This window comes from Oncorhynchus masou, chromosome 5, assembly GCF_036934945.1.
Source record: "Oncorhynchus masou masou isolate Uvic2021 chromosome 5, UVic_Omas_1.1, whole genome shotgun sequence".
Taxonomy (NCBI): Eukaryota; Metazoa; Chordata; class Actinopteri; order Salmoniformes; family Salmonidae; genus Oncorhynchus; species Oncorhynchus masou.
This window is the reverse complement of record NC_088216.1, coordinates 29,583,411-29,602,036: the sequence shown is the minus strand read 5'-3', so window position 1 is coordinate 29,602,036 and position 18,626 is coordinate 29,583,411. Positions and strand designations below refer to the sequence as shown.

Sequence of the window (18,626 nt, the reverse complement as noted above, 5' to 3'; positions counted from 1 at the left end):
TGGAGGAGGAAAACACACACACATAAGTGGACGCACACACGTGTGTACACACACACACACACACACACACACACACACACACACACACACACACACACAGAGGATCAGAACTTGCATGAACCCACATGTTAGTGAGAGACTATTCTAACTGGCCTATCAAGCTAAAATTGAGTGGGTAAATTGAAACACCCTACCTTGCTGCACCATGAGGGGTGTCTGGAGGAGGGTCTTACCCATGGTGCCTGTCTGATGGATGGGCGTGCGGATCACGGTCATCCCCGGACGGATCTGGCCTCCAGCGGTGAGCACCTAGAAACACAGCCAAGATCAGAAACACTGGGACTTCCCCTTATACCACAGGGACGACACTGACTCCAGTGAAGGGTTGCTGTTAATAGTTCATGGGGAATTCTTTCAATAACGTGTCAATCACGTGTTCCTGCTAATGACCTGTTTTAGAGGGCTGTGGGGAGAAGAAGTGACAAGGGGGAAGGGTGGATGTCGGTAAGGAAGGGGGAATCTGAAGATCAAGGCGGGGTTACCGTAAAGCCCTTTGTGACAACTGATGGTGTAAATAGGGTTTTATGAATAGATGTGATTGATTGACTGACAGATGGGGAAAGATGTTCCATGGGGTGTTACCTGCTGTGGTGAGCCAGGCATGCCTGGCCTGATGTTGATGGTTGTGGTGCGAGGCTGGAACGAGGCGAAGGTCTGGGCGCCGCCAGCTTGGCTTGTGGGAATGATGCCCAGCACCTGCTTCTGAATCATACCTGGGGAGAGGAGAGGACATAGTATTACTGTGAACAGACAGGATTGGTACTTATCTAATACTCTGCATTGTTGAAAAAGGACCTGTAAGTAAGCATTTCACTGTTAGATTACTCCTGTTGTTTATGATGCATGTGACAACTAAAATGTGATTTGATTTATATCACCATAACATTAGCATTAAGGAGAAAATCTATATTCAGAATATTCAATATTCAGAATACTATACTTGTGTGTTATTCTGACTTTTGATTATCAAATGCTTGACTTTTAAAGACAGAAATGAATCCACTCAAAATTCACCAACATCTGGAAAAATCGATATCCCTAATCTAGTTATTCACTTTTGTCTTTTGGCAATGAAGAAAACTGAAATGTCCCCTCAATGCTACCAGTTTCACTTCATCAGGTATAGAAACAAACTATCCATTCTGCACGGTTCATGATGTATCAATATGTCACTCTATAAATTACCTCTCTGATCTTGACCACAGTAAATATTAACCCAGCAAGTAAACAACATCAAAACTATCTTCAAACGGGGTATGTTGGTTTGAATCCATCACGTATGACCCACTCATAAATTATGTATGTATTTTCCTTGAATTCATACATTTTTATTTTCCTCCGACAAAGCGAGTGTTTCATATTTGTTACTTTGGTCGCGCTTCAATATTTTGGACACAGGACGGCAACCCAAATGAAAACGCGTTTCCTCAAACGATGTTAAATTGTCGTCTTTTTCTCTCTCTTCACCATCTCTCTCTGTGTATTTTTTTGTGCCTTTTATCTGACCACAAAACCGATCAGGTAAAGCTCAACATCAATGGTTTCCCTCTTCAAAAAGCGGAGGTTAAACCAGCTACAGTAGAAGACTGGGGAGTTTCAGTTCTGGCACCGACATCAAACGCCCACTTCATAAGTGTAGCTGTTTGGAGAGTCGGTGAGCTAGCGAGTAAGCGAAACTGAAAGAAGTAGGGGGGTGGAAATCCTTCCATCCTCCACCTCTCTATAGCGGGTTCCCTGTCTGATGAAGCAGACCTCAAGGTAAACTTGTTTTCCTGCTCTGCTTCCTTAGCACGCTCCAAAACAAACAGGCATTGAAACAGTCACGCTGGAAAAATATACTACTGCCCCTTAATACCAGCTCTCTCTCTCTCCCTCCCTGGTCGACAGGATGAAACACTGGTGTCACTAGACAGGAGCGCTGTTTGTTTGTTGAGTAATTTAGCCTACCCGCTTGAAACATGGATGTGTTGTGTGTGTGAATGAGAGAGCATGTGTGTGTGTGTGTGGATATATATATATAGAGAGATATGTATTCAAGGAGTGTAGGCATGAGCCTGACCACCCTTTTATATAGATAACTGGAAACAGGAAAGATTTTGTGAAATTTGGGAGGCACAAACGGGTTCAGGACAAGGTCATGTTTTTGCATTGTATATGTTCTAGTAATAATGGTGAAAAAGCTAAGCCTTATTGAAGTAAGACAACGTTTGGGCACAGATAAGTCTACAAGCTTATCTTCGGTATCTGACCTTTTTAGACACTAGAAAACTACCTCACCTACAATCACTCACACACTAACAACCAAGTATTAGTATAGGTCCGTCATCGCGAAGCATCTAACACTTACAGATATCCAATTGGAATTTCAATGAATTGCCATTTGGCTGAATAAACAAATGAAGGTTTGTGTCTTTAAACAGTGTTGTACACTCGTCATCAACCCACTATTAAAGGTGAAATCAAACGGGACGGTGGTGCTAAAAATATGATTCATCACCTCATCCGATGGGTCAATATTGACTTCTAAATTAGCTAGCATGCTACTTCTTAGACTACACAGTCTACCGTTCTGTCCCACCTAAAATAACAACGTTCTATTCCATTACCATGCCGACAGGGCACAACTAGACGTGATGTGCATGTGCCACTCCAGACTGAGCCACTGACTCACGGGTTGGCGGGTGACGGAGCACCACAATGGGGTTGGCATCGAGTGGGCACCGCACCACTAGCCTGGTCAAGAGGACAGACCTTACCACAGTGTTGTGCCACATCAGTTGTGTGAGACAGTGCTTCTGTCAATAGCGGTAAGTTAAGTTAGTGGTTGGAGAAGACGGCGGTTGGTATAGAAACATTTTTCTTTCAGTCATCATTCCTTGTCATCATGGAAAAAAGGGAGGAATGAAGGATGCATTTGAACAGCATTAAAACAGGACCTCTCTCGTTTAATTTAACCTTATTTTACCAGGTTGTCCCATTGAAGTCAAAATATATATTTTTCAAGCGAAACCTCTCACTCGCTGTGTCTCAGGTGTGGGCACAGGGGAGTTACTGTACCTCCTTGAGTGGTTGGCACGTTGACAGTGACAATCTTGCTGTTGGCGGGCAGCGGCAGCTTGGCGGTGAGGACCTTGCCCCCCATGGACGTGCCCGTGATCTGGAAAGTCTGTCCGGCTGACGTGGCTACCGTGCCCGGCGAGGCTACAGGGAAATATGCAAATGAGGCTCCGCTCGAGAGTCAAACAACAACCGCTGCTAAACAAGCACAGTTGCTAGCGGTGACTCAAACATTACATTTAGTTTGATAGGGGTTGATTCATACACCAACCACTACTACTTTCTATTTGCAAGAATTCCCTACTAAGTAAAAAATAACATCACTTGAGTATAAATTAAATCAGGACACATTTTATTGAGATTCAATGAGGTTATTCTCTTTACCAATCTCCTGGCTTGTGAACATAGAAAAGGACATACGACCTTTGACATACCTCCACTGGGCTGCCCCTGCTTGACCCAGGAAGCAAATGACTGCTGGAAGTTCTTGTTCTGTTGGAAGGTGACGGGGGTGCCCATCTTGGTGGCCAGTACCACTTTGGTTCCGGGGGTGGCCTGGCCCGATAGGGTCACTACCTTGGGGGTGGAAGCGGGGGTGGCTGGGCTCCCCGGGGTGGTGACGATGATAGAGCCAGCACCAGTTTTCTGGTCCAGACGCTTCTAGAACAAGAGAAACCGTGAAATAATTTGGAAACACAACAAAATATCCCTATTTTTCACACAGCTGGTGGTCCTACTCACCTTGGCCTGTTCCACCGCCTGGGCTTTCTCTTTCTCAACCCTTTGAAGACAAAAGAAGATGCATCATACACAAACCAGAGAAAAGAGTTAGAACATAACTATTTTCCCCCCCAAATGAATGCAATTAGCTATACAAAAAGTATAGTAAAGCAAATTTAGGGAATTGTTTAAAAAAATAATTAGTCTAAGAGAGTCGAAGTGGGTTCATAACATAATATATTGACAGTTCAATCCAATAGCATGGAGTAAGCAGTTACTATGCCCCCTAGAACTCGTGCCCTTTGCACTCTGACCTCTCAGAGAAGGCCCTGATCTCCCAGAGGTCCAATTCCTCCTCGGCAACCCAGGACTCAATCACCACCGGCCCAGTTTCCTTCTTGGGCTCTGGCTTCTTGGGCCGCAGGTTGCTGGAGCGCAGGCCTTTCCTCTGTGGCGTGTGGGTCTCTGTATGTGTGTGTGTGGAATGGATCCAAGAGATAAGGGGGGTAAGGGTCGAGCAAGAAAACAAAAGTAGAGGGTGAAGGAGTGAGAAGAATAAGAGAGAAAGAGACTGAGTCAACAATGGCATAAAATGAACCACCGTGACAAAAAAATAACACTATCCTCTCTTTTACATTCCATGTGAAGTTTTATTCTAGCCGGCTGCTGCTCCCTCACCTTTCGGGGTCTCGGGAGCCCCGAGGGGGCAGATGATCTTGCGGATGCAGTATTCCGAGCGGATGCCGTAGGGCCCCACGTCGCGGCGCTTGATAATCTCTGTGGTAGTGATCTCCGTCTCGGAGGTCTCTGTGGCAATGAGTGGGGATAGGGCTGGGTTGGTGTAGGATGAAGGAGGAGGAAGATGCAGAGAACAACTCCCAAGACATGACACAGTAACGACTTAATACGCTGCCATTCAAAAAAAGAGTAGCAGAGGAAATAGGCTTCATAGTGGATATTTAAGTATATACACTCCCCTACGTATTTATTTCAACAGTAAAACTAAAACTTATTCTACATTTTGTTGTGTTACAGCCTGAATTTAAAAAAACTGAAAATATATATACTCACACCCTTGAGTCAATACCTTGTAGAAGCACCTTTGGCAGCGATTACAGCTGTGAGTGTTTCTAGGTAAGTCTCTAAGAGCTTCCACGCAAGCTCTGTCAAATTGGTTGTTGATCATTGATAAACAACACGTTTCAGGTCTTGCCATAGATTTCTAAGCAGATTTAAGTCAAAACTGTAACTCGGCCACTCAGGAACATTCACAGTCTTCTTGATAAGCCACCCCCAGTGTAGATTTGGCCTTGTGTTTTGGGCTATTGCCTTGCTGAAAGGTGAATTCATCCCCCAGTGTCTGATGGAAAGCAGAAAATCAGGTTCTCCTCTTGGATTTTGCCGGTGCTTAGCCTCAATCCGTTATTTTTTTTATCCTGAAAAACTCCCCAGTCCTTAATGATTACAAGCATACCCATAACATGATGCAGCCACCATGTAATGCATTTGCCCCAAACTTAACATTAACAAAGTTCCTTACTTTGCCTCATTTTTTTGCAGTTTTACTTGTGTGCCTGGTTACCAAACAGGATGCATGCTTTGGAATATGTTTTATTCTGTACAGGTTAGTATTGTGGAGTAACTACAATGTTGTTGATCCATCCTCAGTTATATCTTATCGCGACCATTAAATTCTTCAACTGTTTTAAAATCACTATTGGCTTTATGGTGAAATCCCTGAGCAGTTTCCTTCCTCTCCGGCAACTGAGTTAGGAAGGACGCCTGTATCTTTTTAGTGACTGGGTGTCTTGATATACCATCCAAAGTGTAATTAATAACTTCACCATGTTCAAAGGGATATTCAATGTCTGCTTTTTTTTCCTGCCAGTGTCTCACTTCCACATTGGAGGTGAAAGGTGGCCGAACTAGAGCAGTGTTTGTCAGACCATGAGACATCCAGAAAATCATTCTTCTTATGTAAACGTCTGTAGCGTCCGAAAGGTTTGGGAAATCGGTACCGTAGATGTGATTTGTTTGGTAGCAACTGAACCGTTCGAGCTACAAACGAATGGGCAACACATTTTTACTCCTGAACTTATTTAGGCTTATAATAACAAAGAGGATGGGGCATCCCGGGTGGCGCAGTGGTTAAGGGCACTGTACTGCAGCATCAGCTGTGCCATCAGAGACTCTGGGTTCACGCCCAGGCTCTGTCATAACCGGCCGCGACCGGTAGGTCGTCCGAGTTAAGGAGGGCTTGGTCGGTAGGGATGTCCTTGTCTCATCGTGCACCAGCAACTCCTGTGGTGGGACGGGCGCAGTGCGCGCCAACCAAGGTTGCCAGGTTCACGGTGTTTCCTCCGGCACATTGGTGCTTCTGGGTTGGATGTGCGCGGTGTTAAGAAGCTGGTTGGGTTATGTATCGGAGACGCATGACTTTCAACCTTCGTCTCTCCTGAGCCCATGCAGAAGTTGTAGCAATGAGACAAGATAGTAGCTACTACAACAATTGGATACCACGAAATTGGGGAGAGAAAAAAATAAATAACAAAGATAACAGGGGATAAAATAAATAAATAAATAAAAATGATAAAAAATATTTTAAAAAGTGCCTTTTATTTATTTATTTTATCCCCTGTTCTCCCCAATTTCGCAGCATCCAACCGTTAGTAGTTACTATCTTGTCTCATCGCTTCAACTCCCGTACAGGATCGGGAGAGACAAAGGTCGAAAGTCATGCGTCCTCCGAAACAACCAAGCGCGCATCCAACCTGGAAGCCAGCCGCACCAATGTGTCGGAGGAAACACCGTGCACCTGGCGACCTGGTTAGCGTGCACTGCGCCCGGCCCACCACAGGAGTCGCTAGTGCGTGATGAGACAAGGATATCCCTCCCGGCCAAACCCTCCCCAACCCGGACGACGCTAGGCCAATTGTGCGTCGCCCCAAGGACGCCCCGGTTGCAGAGCCTGGGCGCGAACCCAGAGTCTCTGGTGGCACAGCTAGCGCTGCGATGCAGTGCCCTAGAACACTGCGGCAGACTCAAGACATTTCAACTATTTTTTTTGTTTAATTTGTAAAAATGTTGAAAAACACAATTTCACTTTGACACTATGGGGTATTGTGTGTAGGCCAGTGACACAAAAATCTCAATTGAATCAATTTTAAATTCAGGCTGTAACACAACAAAATGTGGGAAAAGTCAAGGGGTGTAAATACTTTCAGAAGGTACTGTATCCATTTTACGGTTTAGAAATTCAAACACTATGTATCTTGTCCCCCAATTAAAATGTGTCATAACTATTTGGACAAATGCCCTCATATGTGTGGTAAAACGTTTAGTATTTGATTCCATATTCTCAGCACGCAATGACTACATCAAACTGGTACACTTCCCCTACAGTGTGTATGGGTGTGTGGGTGAAGAGATACTTGAAGAGAAAGGATGGTCTACCTGTGCGTGTGGTGCCTACAGCGGTGGAGGGCTTGACGGCCATGTCGTCCCACCTCAGACAGGCCCACAGTAGCCTCAGCATCAGACTGACCCCTGCCAGGGACTTCACTGTCTGGAGACGGTACCTGCAGAGACAGACAAATAGGTTACCACACACACGCAGGAGCACAAGCGCGCACACACACACACACACACACACACACACACACACACACACACACACATATTGACATCCGCACACTAGTGTCTGGGGTCACCGATGGAAAATAGACGACGCACGCACGCACACACATACAGAGAGTTCAGGAAGTTTATAAGTCAACCCTGGCAGCCTGGTAAAATGACCGTGTTACTTCCTAGTTTCCGAGGTTGGCTATGAACCTGACTCTTTGGTATGCTTCCACAGCATTAAATGGCTCTATTGGCCATTTAAAAAGGGGACAGTCTAGGTGTCTGTCCCAAATGGCACTCAAATCCCAATAGAGTGCACTACTATACCATAGGGCCGTGGTCAAAAGTAGTAGGGAACAGGGTGCCATTTGGGATACAAACAGAGAAAGCCATTCCCCCTTTCCCAGAGTGACTGACTTAACCACAGGCAGGGAAAACATCCTCGGAGCGGTTAAAGCACAACGCGAATATCCTGACACTTGCAGACCGCCAATATGATTCATGTCTAGCAGTAAAAAGGCAGTAAAAGGCAGTGGTCAAAATAGCCTGAGGTCTGAGAGCCACAGGGGCCAAACCAAACCCACTAACGGTAAACAGAAGGCATAACCAACAAATCACCGGGACAAGACGTGAATATTGTTCGCCGGAGCATTAATGCTCGAGAGGTTTCAGTTATTGTGGTGCAGTGACTGTATCATAGCTCAGATTTGATGGAGTGCAAGGCTGAAACTTACGCTAATCATAAATCAGATGAAGCATTAGAAAACACATATATTTAAAGCCCTGACTTTTCTCTAGCCAGGTAGTCTGGAAAAACTCAGGGCCCTAATCATATCAAATAATGCAGCTAGCTAAGGCGCTAGCCCGTTGAAAACAGGGGCGCCAATGAGAAATCTTAAAAACTGTGTTCTCACCTCCATGTGATGCCATAGGTGGGCCTGGGCGAGGGGTAGGGCCAGATGTCCTGGGCCGGCTTGGCGTTGTAGCTGAAGATGGACACCTCACGGATGCCACCCCGCCGTGCCAGCTTCTTCAGGTCATTGTTGGGCAGGACAAAGATGCTCTTACGCTGGCTCTTAGTAACAAACTTGCGATAGGATGGCAAGGCGGTTCCTGAGCGCGTCTTCTTGGTGCGCGAGAACTTGAGGAGGTGAACGCGGCCCTTGGTGGAGGTCGACGAGGTAATGTCCCCCGAAACAGAGGAGGTTGAACGAGAGGACTCCTTGCAGGTGGCGAGGAGTGCAGTCTTGTACTCGGTCACCGTTTCGCTCTGGCTCTCGTCCGATTGGCTGTCGGGCGTGGGTGAGCGCATTTTGGTCACAGTGGTTTTGGTCATGGTGGTGAGTGTGGACACCGCGCTGCTCTCGGTGGTTGAGACAATGGGCGCGGCCGTCGTCCCCGAAGAGCTTGATACGCCCGCCGTTAGCCGAGACTCTGAGGATACCGTGGTGGTGGTTGTTGTGGTGGTTACCTGGGTGAGTATGGTGTTACAGAGAGATCCCACCCCACTGTTGCTGCTCTTCTCTGCAGAGCACACCGACAAGGGGGGCATTTTGTTGGTCGTGGTAGCATCGGGCTTAACTTCCATGGGCTGGGTGTTGATGAGCTGCTGGGTGCTTTGAGTGGTCGTAGACCCGAGCGCCTCCACGTTGTTTTCCAACCTGGCCACCTTCACCGGGGGCTGGTAGTCCTGCTCCGACACTATGATCTTGCTCTCCAACTCTACCCTTGGAGCTGGTCTTGGTTCCGCGCTGTCCGGCTCGGTCCTCTCGGCTACAGGGGCCACATTGCCGTTGAGCAGGGGCTTTAGGGGCAAGACTACTTGACCCTCTCCCTCCGCCTTGCCTAGGCTGTTCACTTTGACCTCAGAGCTGTTAGTGAGAGTATTGGAGGCCTCATTTGGAGTTGGTAAAGAGTTGGTCAAGGCTTTAGCCTCCACACTGTCATTTCCATTGATCTGAGGTAGAGAGGAGGGCTGGGACCCAGTGGCGATGGCCTCGATGCTGCACTGTCCGTTGTCCTGCCTCTCCTCAGGCCCCTTCCCGTTCTTCCCTGTGCTTTGCTGGGGGGGTTTAGGAACGGTAGCTGCACTATGGCTGCTCTCCTGGGTTATAGTGCTTGGAGGTATCATTTTGGAGTGGGATTTAAAAATGGCAACTTCAGGTCCTGCACCCTCGGTGGAAGCGGGCTTGGCACTGGTAGACTCTGATGGTCTGCCAGTGTAGCCCTCCTGCCCTGAACCAACCCCTGTGGGTCTTATAGTCCTCTCAGGGAGGTCTCCCTCCTGTTTCTGGGGGGTCATTTGGTTTTGTGTTCGTGGGGATGCTTCAGCTGGGGTCGCTGGGGCTGGTTGAGGGACCCCCTCAGCGGTCTTTGAAGGGTCCGCCTGCACCTCCCCTTTGACTGACAATGGAGCAAGTGCAGGTGGCACCGAAGGGGTGCTGAACTCCAATTTCACTGTGGGACTCTGGGTCTGGAGTGGGGTCTGTGGCAGGACCGCGGTGGTCTTTACTGGGGTAGGCTTGGCCAGGGCGCCCTGAGCTCTCTGCTTCTCCTCCAGGGCGTGCTGCCTGACGCGGCGCTCCAGCAGACCATCCAGCTTGGAGGCCTTGACCTTCTTCTTGTAGGCCACACGCGTCAGGAAGCCCTGGGCCACGTCCACCACGTCGTAGTTAAAGGGCCTTGCGTTCCCCTCACCGGGCTCCTGCTTCACGCACGTCGTCTCCGTCGTCTCGGTCCCTGGGCTGCTGCTGGTTCCTGAGAGAAAAACAAAATGGACACAAGTTACTGGATCATTATTCTTATTCTCTCTCATCAGAACAATGGTAAAGAAGCTTAGTGCCCAAGTATGGAAGTATATGAGACACCATTCACATTGGCATTGTAGAGCAGTATAAGATCTGATGGATTCAATAATACGTGTGACTGATACTGCATGTGTTATTTAGCGAAGTTAAAGCTAACAATCAATAAGGGAGTCAATGACAGTCTATAAAAGCGCTAACCTTTTTCATCATCTTGTCCTGAGTCTGAGAGGCTAGGGTCCACCTCCATCTTGTCAGCAGCCTCCTCTGCAGTGGAGTCTTGCAACTTCACTTTCGCTCGCCCATCACTCTCATCTTTCTTTCCCTCCTCTAGCTTTTCCTTCGTCTTCTCTCCCGACAGGCGGTCTGCTGAGGGCTCTGGGGTGGTCGTGGTGGTGGTGGCAGCACCCCCATCTTTCTCTACGGGTCTTCTGCTTCCCTGGGGTTCTGCAGCTACAGTTGTTTTGAACAACCTTGGCCTCGGACCCAAGTCCAGCAAGTTGCATTTCTCACCACGTCTGGCAGCTGTGAAAGAAGAAAACATACAGGTTTGAGTTACCATTGACACATTTACATTAGTTGAGTCAATTTCACAGGGGACATTATCCCATGTGACTTAACAATTGATCGCACATTTCTCACAACTTTCGGCAATTAAGAAGGAAGAGGAGGAGTTTGACAGCTACGTGTACATTTGTCCACTGAATTCCTTGATTTCCTTCAAACCAAATCAGAGATGGATAAAGATCTCTATTTGGATATAATAAATATTTTGCATTGACATTGCCAGTGCTGTCACAGATGCAATAAAGGCACAGATACAAAGATGAGAGCTCTATCCATCTCTATGAAGAGGACACAAACTATAACGCTCCTGCTGACCTTCCAGCTCAGCGCGGTAGTTGGCGTTGGTGTTGCCGGGCAGCTTGGTCAGGAAGCAGTGCACGTGGGTCTTGCTGATCCAGCTCCAGCCGCCCCAGCCCGTCACACGATACTCCTCTCCCTTCTGCTTCCACACCTTCACATGAGAGAGATGGAAAGAGCGGAATGATGGAAGAGAGAGAGGGTATGGGATGAAGAAAGCAGGCAGAGAGAGAAAGAGAGAGATAAAGGAAGCGGACAGGAGTGAGAGAAGGGACGGGAGAGAGAGAGAGAAATGAGAGGGCCTGAGGGTATTCACACCCACCATTAAGTAAACACATCTAGCAGGGCCACTATGTGAAAGATGACACTCGCACCGGAACTCTGACACTCACGCCTCATCAAAGGGCTTTTTAGCACCGGTCGCCATTCTGGCAGGCAGGAAGTTGCAATTAAACACGTCTTAGCGATTAGCGGTGGTGGTGAACGGCCCGGTCATAAATAGAGTGGTAGAGCTTCGACTTAAAAGGGCCTGAGTTCGCTCAGTAAAAAGGGCCAAATGAAAAGGGTGTATGTGTCTGTGCATGTGGAACAGCCCTTAATTAACTGTGTGTGTGTGCAGGTGTGTGTGTGTATGGGTGTGATTGTGTGTAATACCTGGTGCTTGATGGGGAAGGTGTACTTGACCCAGGTGGCCTGCTGCATGGTCTCCTCGTCCTCCAGCTTCTTCTCCCTCTTCTTCACCTTCTCTTTCTCCTCCCGCTCCATGGACGTCATACGGTGTAGCCTGCATGGTGGCACAGAAAGGGGGATGAGAGAGAGAGAAAGTCAAAACACAGTCAGTTCGAAAGCGGCTTCCTTCGATGCACTCTGGTGTGAGTGAAAGGTCTGGGGTAGCCCGGATCATAAAGTAGAGGAGGGTAACTCCCTCGTTGCTCTTGGCAAGGCTCCGAGCAACACACACACAAACGATGTGAGCCCCTTGACTGACTCTGCACACCCACATACCCACCCTTACTATAACATAATCAAGTCTTTTAAAGAGGAGGAGATTTGCGGTCTTTACCCATCAGTAGAGCAGCATATAAATATTGCGCTACACGCCGGGGGTGGGCCATTGGGTCTGCTGCTGATCACCTCTGGGTAAACTGGTCTTAGTGGGACGGGAGGGGCCAGAGGAGCTGCTAGAGTGGGGTAACGTTCCATATGGCACACTATACCCTATGTAGTGCACTGCTTTTGTAGTACACTATATAGGGAATAGGATTCCATTTGGAAGGCACTATATTCCAATGTTTATACAAGCATATCCCTTTGAGTGCATACTGAATGCATTGCTTCATACGATTTTTTACTTTTTATTTAACTAGGCAAGTCAGCTAAGAACAAATTCTTATTTACCAAGACGGCCTACTTGTAAAGCCCCCCCACCCCAAACCGGACGACGCTGGGCCAATTGTGTGCCACCCTATGGGACTCCTGATCACAGCTCGTTGAGATACAGCTAGGGATCGAACCCGGGTCTGTAGTGACGCCTCTAGCACGGCAATGCAGTGCCTTAGACCGCTGCGCCACTCTGGAAGCCCACCATGGATGTAACGATTCACCGATACACGGTTCAAATGTCTCGCACCAGACGGTTTAATCAGTCAAATTAATCAGTATGATAAGCAGCTAGCTAGCTCCGACGCCAATTTCAAGTCTTTCAAAACTAATATTTGACTAACTCGGAAAATATGAGGTTATTTCAGAATGAAAGTTTATTGCCTTGCGCACTATGCTTTGTGACATGTTAGCTAGTTATCCCCAGTTAGATAATGTCAAATCGGTTACATACACATGGTTAGCAGAAGTTATTGCGAGTGTAGCGAAATGCTTGTATTTCTGTTTCCGACAGTGCAGCAATATCTAACAATTCCACAACAACTAACTGATACACACAAATCTAAAAGGGGTGAAAGAGAATATGTATATGTAAATATATGGATGAGCAACGACAGAGCGACATAGGCCGTAGATTTCCTGGTCTCGACGTCATGCTTCACTGAGCACGCATTTTCCACCCCCCAAATCTCTTTTTAGGAGCTCAGGGTCGTTGCTCCACTATGGTGGCTACGGACCCACACAAACTTATGGTTTGTGTGTTTGGGTTCGCAGCACGCTAGGGCGGCTTCACAGATCCCCCGGAATGCCATAGATGCATCCTGCTTTCTTTCAAGGAAAGGAAACAGCGGTGGGCATTTTTCAAGGGAGATCTCCCTCTGGAAGACGCCATGTCTGTGCTAGCCTCAGATTCTGAGGCAGCATATGACGATGGCGTCTCCGGAGATGGCGAGGATGCTGGGAAAAGCCCAGTCTACCGACCAATGCTGAGATGACCCCCCTCCCTAAGAAGAGCAAGGGGAATTTCACATCTGTGGGTGAGGAAGAGACGGACTCTGAGTTTTCAGCAGCCCCCTCCTACGCAACGGCCTCTCTGCGCTCTGATTTTACAAGCCTCATTGAGCAGGCCGCGAGTAGCCTAGAGATTGTACTGCCCCCCATTCCCCCCAACCCGGAGGAGGCCATTAATCTAGTCCGAAGTCTGCGGAAGGTGCATGGGAATCGCCTTTAACAGCCAGAGCGCTGATGAAGGCGTACATCCCATTCACCAGAATGGATGGTGAACCACCTCAGGAGATCCCTAGGCTCGAGGACGTCCTGGCTGTGTACCTGGTCCCAGGTTCGAGCTCCTGGCCGTCATCCAAGAAACCCACATTACCCAGGACGAAGGACAGAATTACAGTCCAGCTGGCAGGGAAGTCATTCACTCTAGGAGTGCAAGCTGTAGCAGCAGCTAACAATATTGCCCTCCCGTCTCAACACGGGTAAGACTGAGCTATTGGGAGAGGAGATAGAGGAAGCGTTGAGAATTTCCGGCGCCATCCTCCATCTCATACAGGCGTCGGCTGTATGCGGCGGGGAGGTCCATGGCCACTTTGGTGGTCGCAGAGCATCTGGTGCACCAAGAGCGGGACCTGCCCCTCTGGCAGCACCTTAGAAGACAGCTGCCTCACCGGCAGGAGAGGTCTTCATCTCGTCGCCCTGGTGGCCTAGGGGCTGCCAGAAGAGACGAAGACCATGACGGGAGAGAGCGCAGCACCTCGCATGACATCGCCCACTGTTCATCCTCCACCCCTGCAAATGGTTGGAGGAGCTAATGTGTCCTTTGTTCATAAAGAATGTGTTCCATCTGACTTTGTCACAAGAGAACCTCTTTTCCATAACAAACTCGAGACCGTTTATGTTCCTTCTCTCCATCGCTCACCAACCTGTGTGTAGCACAGCCCACCAGGGGTGCGAATCTGAGCACACACAAGGATGTTGAAGGAAAATGACATGAGGGCAGCAAAGCGGATGCTCTTGATGAGCCACCATGCTATACCTCATAAGAAACCTGTACCACACACTCACAGGAGTAATGTGGTTAAGGGTTTAAAGAACAACTAGCGTACACAGACTCATGTTGGGCAAATGATGCAATCACTATTGGGAGAGGGCACACTAACACAGGCGAGCACCTCAGTTAGTGTAGCTCAGACCTGTGCTGCGTTCATGGAGGGCTGGAACCACAAGGTTTCATGTATAACCAAAGTGGCGTCTCCCCCGTTTCTCACAGAATGCGCTAATAATCCCAACGCTACACCACACACACACTGAGGAGTAATGTGGATAAGGGTTTGAGGAACATCTTGCGTACACAGCCCCATGTTGGGCCGATGACAGAATCGCTGTTGGGGGACGGTGCACCGACTCAGGCAGGAGTCTCAGTCAGTGCAGCTCAGACCCGTGCTGTGTTCACAGAGGGCTGGAATCACTAGGTTACACATATTACCAAAGTGTTGGTGCCCCCGTTTCTCACAGAACGGGCCAATATTTACTCCCCCTTTCGAGGGGGGTCCACCCTGGGCTGTCCCACCACTTCAGTGTCAAGGGACAGCGGGGCTTGGGCCATAGAGGAATACAGGTCCTTCCTTCTGACTGTACCACAGCTTGGCGCTCTCCCCCTTTCAGGGCATTACTCAGCAAAGCTGCACCCTCTCTTCCTGGCTAAGTTGGAAGCTGGAGAAGGGTTTTGCCATCCAATTTCACCGAACTCCTCCCCCGTTTTCGGTGATGAAGACGCCAGAGAATGTAGCCACTCTTGTTAAAGAGATTACGGAACTTTGGGCGAAGGAGGCGGTCACAGTCGTTCCCCAAGAGCAAAGGAACAGCGGGCTATATTCGCCCTACTTCCGAGTGCCAAAGAAGATGGGGGAAGGAGGCCGATATTGGATTTACTCACTCTCAACGAGAGCGTAGCAAATCGCCCTTTCGAATGCTTATGATAAAACATCTAATGGAATGTATCCACAACAAGGACTTTTGTGTAAGCCTAGACCTAAAGGACGCATACTTTCATGTGCAAATGCATCCGCGTCACAGGAAGTTTCTCCGTTTCGCCTTCCAAGGGGTGGCGTACGAGTATATGAGGATGCCATTTGGGTACGCCCTGGCACCTTTTCCAAATAAGGGATAAGGCTACTAGCCTACCTACTGGTTCTTGCCCCGTCAGCAGAGCTGGCGATCTCACACACACACAACACAGACAGTGATTCGCTGTGAATTGGGAAAAGAGCACACCCTGGCCCAGTCATCTAATTGTCTACCTGGGATTACAGCTAGACACTGACTATGAAGGCTCAAATTTCGGACCCTCGGCGGGCTGCCTTGTTGCTAGCCTTACGAAGGTTTCATCTGAATCACATGGATAGCGCATTCCATCATGACACTCTTGGGACTCATGTCGTCCTCCCACTCTGTGGTTCCGCTGGGACTTCTGCAAATGCGCAGAACAAAGCGATGGTTTTCCCAACTATGGCACCAACGTTGGTAGTTCCCCTCTTGCTCAGAGCGGACCTGAACTATTGGAGAGACCCGTGCATTCTGACACAAGGGGTCCCAATGGGCAGAGTGTCCTCCTACATTCCAGTGTTCACAGACACTTGTTTGACTGGATGGGGAAGGACATGTCAGGCTCGGGCGCCACATCAACCTCCTGGATTTGGAGACAGTTCTACTGGTTCTGACCCACTTCGTGTCTACCCTACGGGGACACTGCGTATTGGTCTGGTCGGACAACCGAACCACAGTATCCTACATAAATCGCTAAAGAGGAGTCAGGTCTCCTGCACTCCACCGGCTGGCAGAGGAATTGTGGCTGTGGGCTCACGATCACCTCCGCTCGTTGACAGCTGCACACATTCCAGGCTGTCAGACTGTCGGACCAGTCCTCGTGTCTCGAGGGGGTCCCGAGACAACGACTGGCAGCTGCACCCCGACATTGTTCTCCAAATATGGTAACGATATGGGAGAGCAGAGGTAGGTAGACCTGTTCGCGTCACGCGTGAACGCACTGTCGCCAATGGTTTTCCCTACGAGCCCAGGATGAACCTCCACGAGGGATAGACGCCTTTACGCACCAGTGGCCAGATGTTCTCCTGTACACATTTCCACCGCTGTGCTGCATTCTCCCACTGCTAGCCAGCGTGAGATCAGGAGGGCAGTAAATCATACCATTCGATCATACCATACCATTCAAGATCTTGTCTCTGAAGGCGGCACTGTTGCTTGCCTTGACTACAGCCAAGCGCATCAGTGATTTGTGTGCTCTTTCGACGAGACCCGGCTGCCTTGCCATCAATGGCGACTTGAGCAGGGCGGTGTCTTAACCCGGCAGTTATGCCGAAGTTTAATAAGAGCTCATATAGGTCACAGACCGCTGTGCTGTGGGCTTTCTCCCCCCCTCCTCATGCGGAGAGGCTTCATTGCCTGTGCCCGGTGCAGCGCACGGCAATGGTTAGGTCATCGCCTCAGTTGTTTGTGTGTCACGGCGCTAGCACACTTGGTAGACAACTTTCAAAACAGCAGCTGTCTCATTGTTTTTTTTGCGAAGGCATTGAGGCGGCTTATGAGGCGGCAGGGCGACCGCACTCGTGGAGTAGTGGCGTCTACGGTCCTTTTCAGAGGAACAGGGGTAGAGGATACTTGTGCAGCAGCGTCTTGGTCATCACCATCTGCTTTTATCTGATTCTACCTGTTAGACATGTCGTCTAACTCTCTAGCACGTTCTGTACTCGGCTTGGCTGAAGGGAGAACTTGAGTTAATAAGAGATGCAGGACTATTGGGCAGGGTTCCCATTAGGTCCGCTCTCTTAGTTGTCAGAGAGTAAGACACGTGTGACATGACCTTTGTTTGACACTGTCAGTACAGCAGGGAATGTCTAGACCGCCCACCAGTGTATCACTGTGTAGGGGCGGCGTGATGAGGGAAATAGTGCTGTAACTAGTGTTGCTTTACTATTAGACCGATCACTGAAATTGATGGAATATTGAGGTATCTATCTATCTGCTGAGGTAGAGTAGCTGGCCCATATTCTGTTAATCTGCCCACAAATCATTGGCTTTGCCTATGGATTAAGTGTGGCGAGTTACACTGAGGAATCAGTGAGTAGGCCTTCTAAATTGGTTCAGCCTGTACTCAGCTTTGCTGATGGGAAGGCTAGAATCAAGGAGGGAAATGCAGGATCAATGGACAGGGTTTCCATTAGGTCCGCTTTCTCCTATTAGAAGGACTACATGACATGACTCCTGGCTGGGGTGGCACAGTAGAATCATGTATTTTATCCTGCCCACAGGTCTATGGCTGTGTTTGGGCGGAAGGATTAGGGATATAGTTTCTATAACTTGTGTTACAGTACTATTTGACCCATCTTTAATACCGACAGAGTGTTGAGTTCATTATCTGCTTGTACAGATTAGTTCTGTATTATCTGCCCACTAGTCATTGCCGGTGCCTCGGGACTGAGTAGGGCGGATTAGACCGATGACGCAGTACATTGTGACAGTCTATTTTCACAGTGTGTTACAGTACTGCAGGATTTGGTCGCAGCCATTGATGGAACAGGCCTTTTCATTAAGTTGGGAAATGTTAGGTTAGGCAGGGAGTACATTTTAGAGTGTTACGCTCCGCCTTAAACCACTAGGAGCAGAGCTTCACGATATAGAACAATTAGTTACCAGAGTTGTAACTCCAGTTCTATGAGTGGAGCGAAGCCCCATAGGACTTAAGGCCCTTCCGATCCCCCAGTCTCGCTGAAGATCATTTCTCGGGTGGCTGATTGAGGGGGAACCTGTACTCCTATTGGCTGCAGGTGTGTGCATCATTTTTTCTCAGGCTATTCGCTGCCCAGGCAAACCACTAGGAGCAGAGCTCCCTTATGGGGCGGAGCTCCACTCATAGAACTGGAGTTACAACTCCGGTAACTATCGACAATATGTCTTCACTTATTTCTTTGTAACATTATGGTAGCTAGTTATCCCCAGTTAGCTAGTTATCCCCAGTTAGATAATGTGTTTTCACTTATTGCATCTGCATGCTTGTTGCGTTCTTCCTGGTGCACTTTGTTTGTGAGCCGGCTG

The 18,626-nt window shown here is 48.6% G+C and overlaps 1 protein-coding gene across 4 annotated transcripts in view; it reads right to left on the bottom strand.

The window, feature by feature from the left end:
- LOC135539363 (nucleosome-remodeling factor subunit BPTF-like) overlaps window positions 1-18,626 on the bottom strand; it is a 52,992-nt gene that overhangs the window by 10,956 nt on the left and 23,410 nt on the right. The window contains exons 10-21 of one of the 4 annotated variants that reach the window (XM_064965193.1): window positions 11,784-11,913; window positions 11,148-11,283; window positions 10,467-10,790; window positions 8,376-10,218; window positions 7,291-7,415; window positions 4,516-4,668; window positions 4,152-4,302; window positions 3,859-3,898; window positions 3,552-3,777; window positions 3,118-3,261; window positions 643-773; window positions 195-309 (exon numbers count right to left, since the gene is read on the bottom strand). In XM_064965193.1, coding sequence (XP_064821265.1) covers window positions 195-309; window positions 643-773; window positions 3,118-3,261; window positions 3,552-3,777; window positions 3,859-3,898; window positions 4,152-4,302; window positions 4,516-4,668; window positions 7,291-7,415; window positions 8,376-10,218; window positions 10,467-10,790; window positions 11,148-11,283; window positions 11,784-11,913 — 3,518 coding nt within the window. The remainder of the gene's footprint in view (window positions 1-194; window positions 310-642; window positions 774-3,117; window positions 3,262-3,551; window positions 3,778-3,858; window positions 3,899-4,151; window positions 4,303-4,515; window positions 4,669-7,290; window positions 7,416-8,375; window positions 10,219-10,466; window positions 10,791-11,147; window positions 11,284-11,783; window positions 11,914-18,626) is intronic. The other 3 variants (XM_064965196.1, XM_064965194.1, XM_064965195.1) reach the window with 3 other exon arrangements.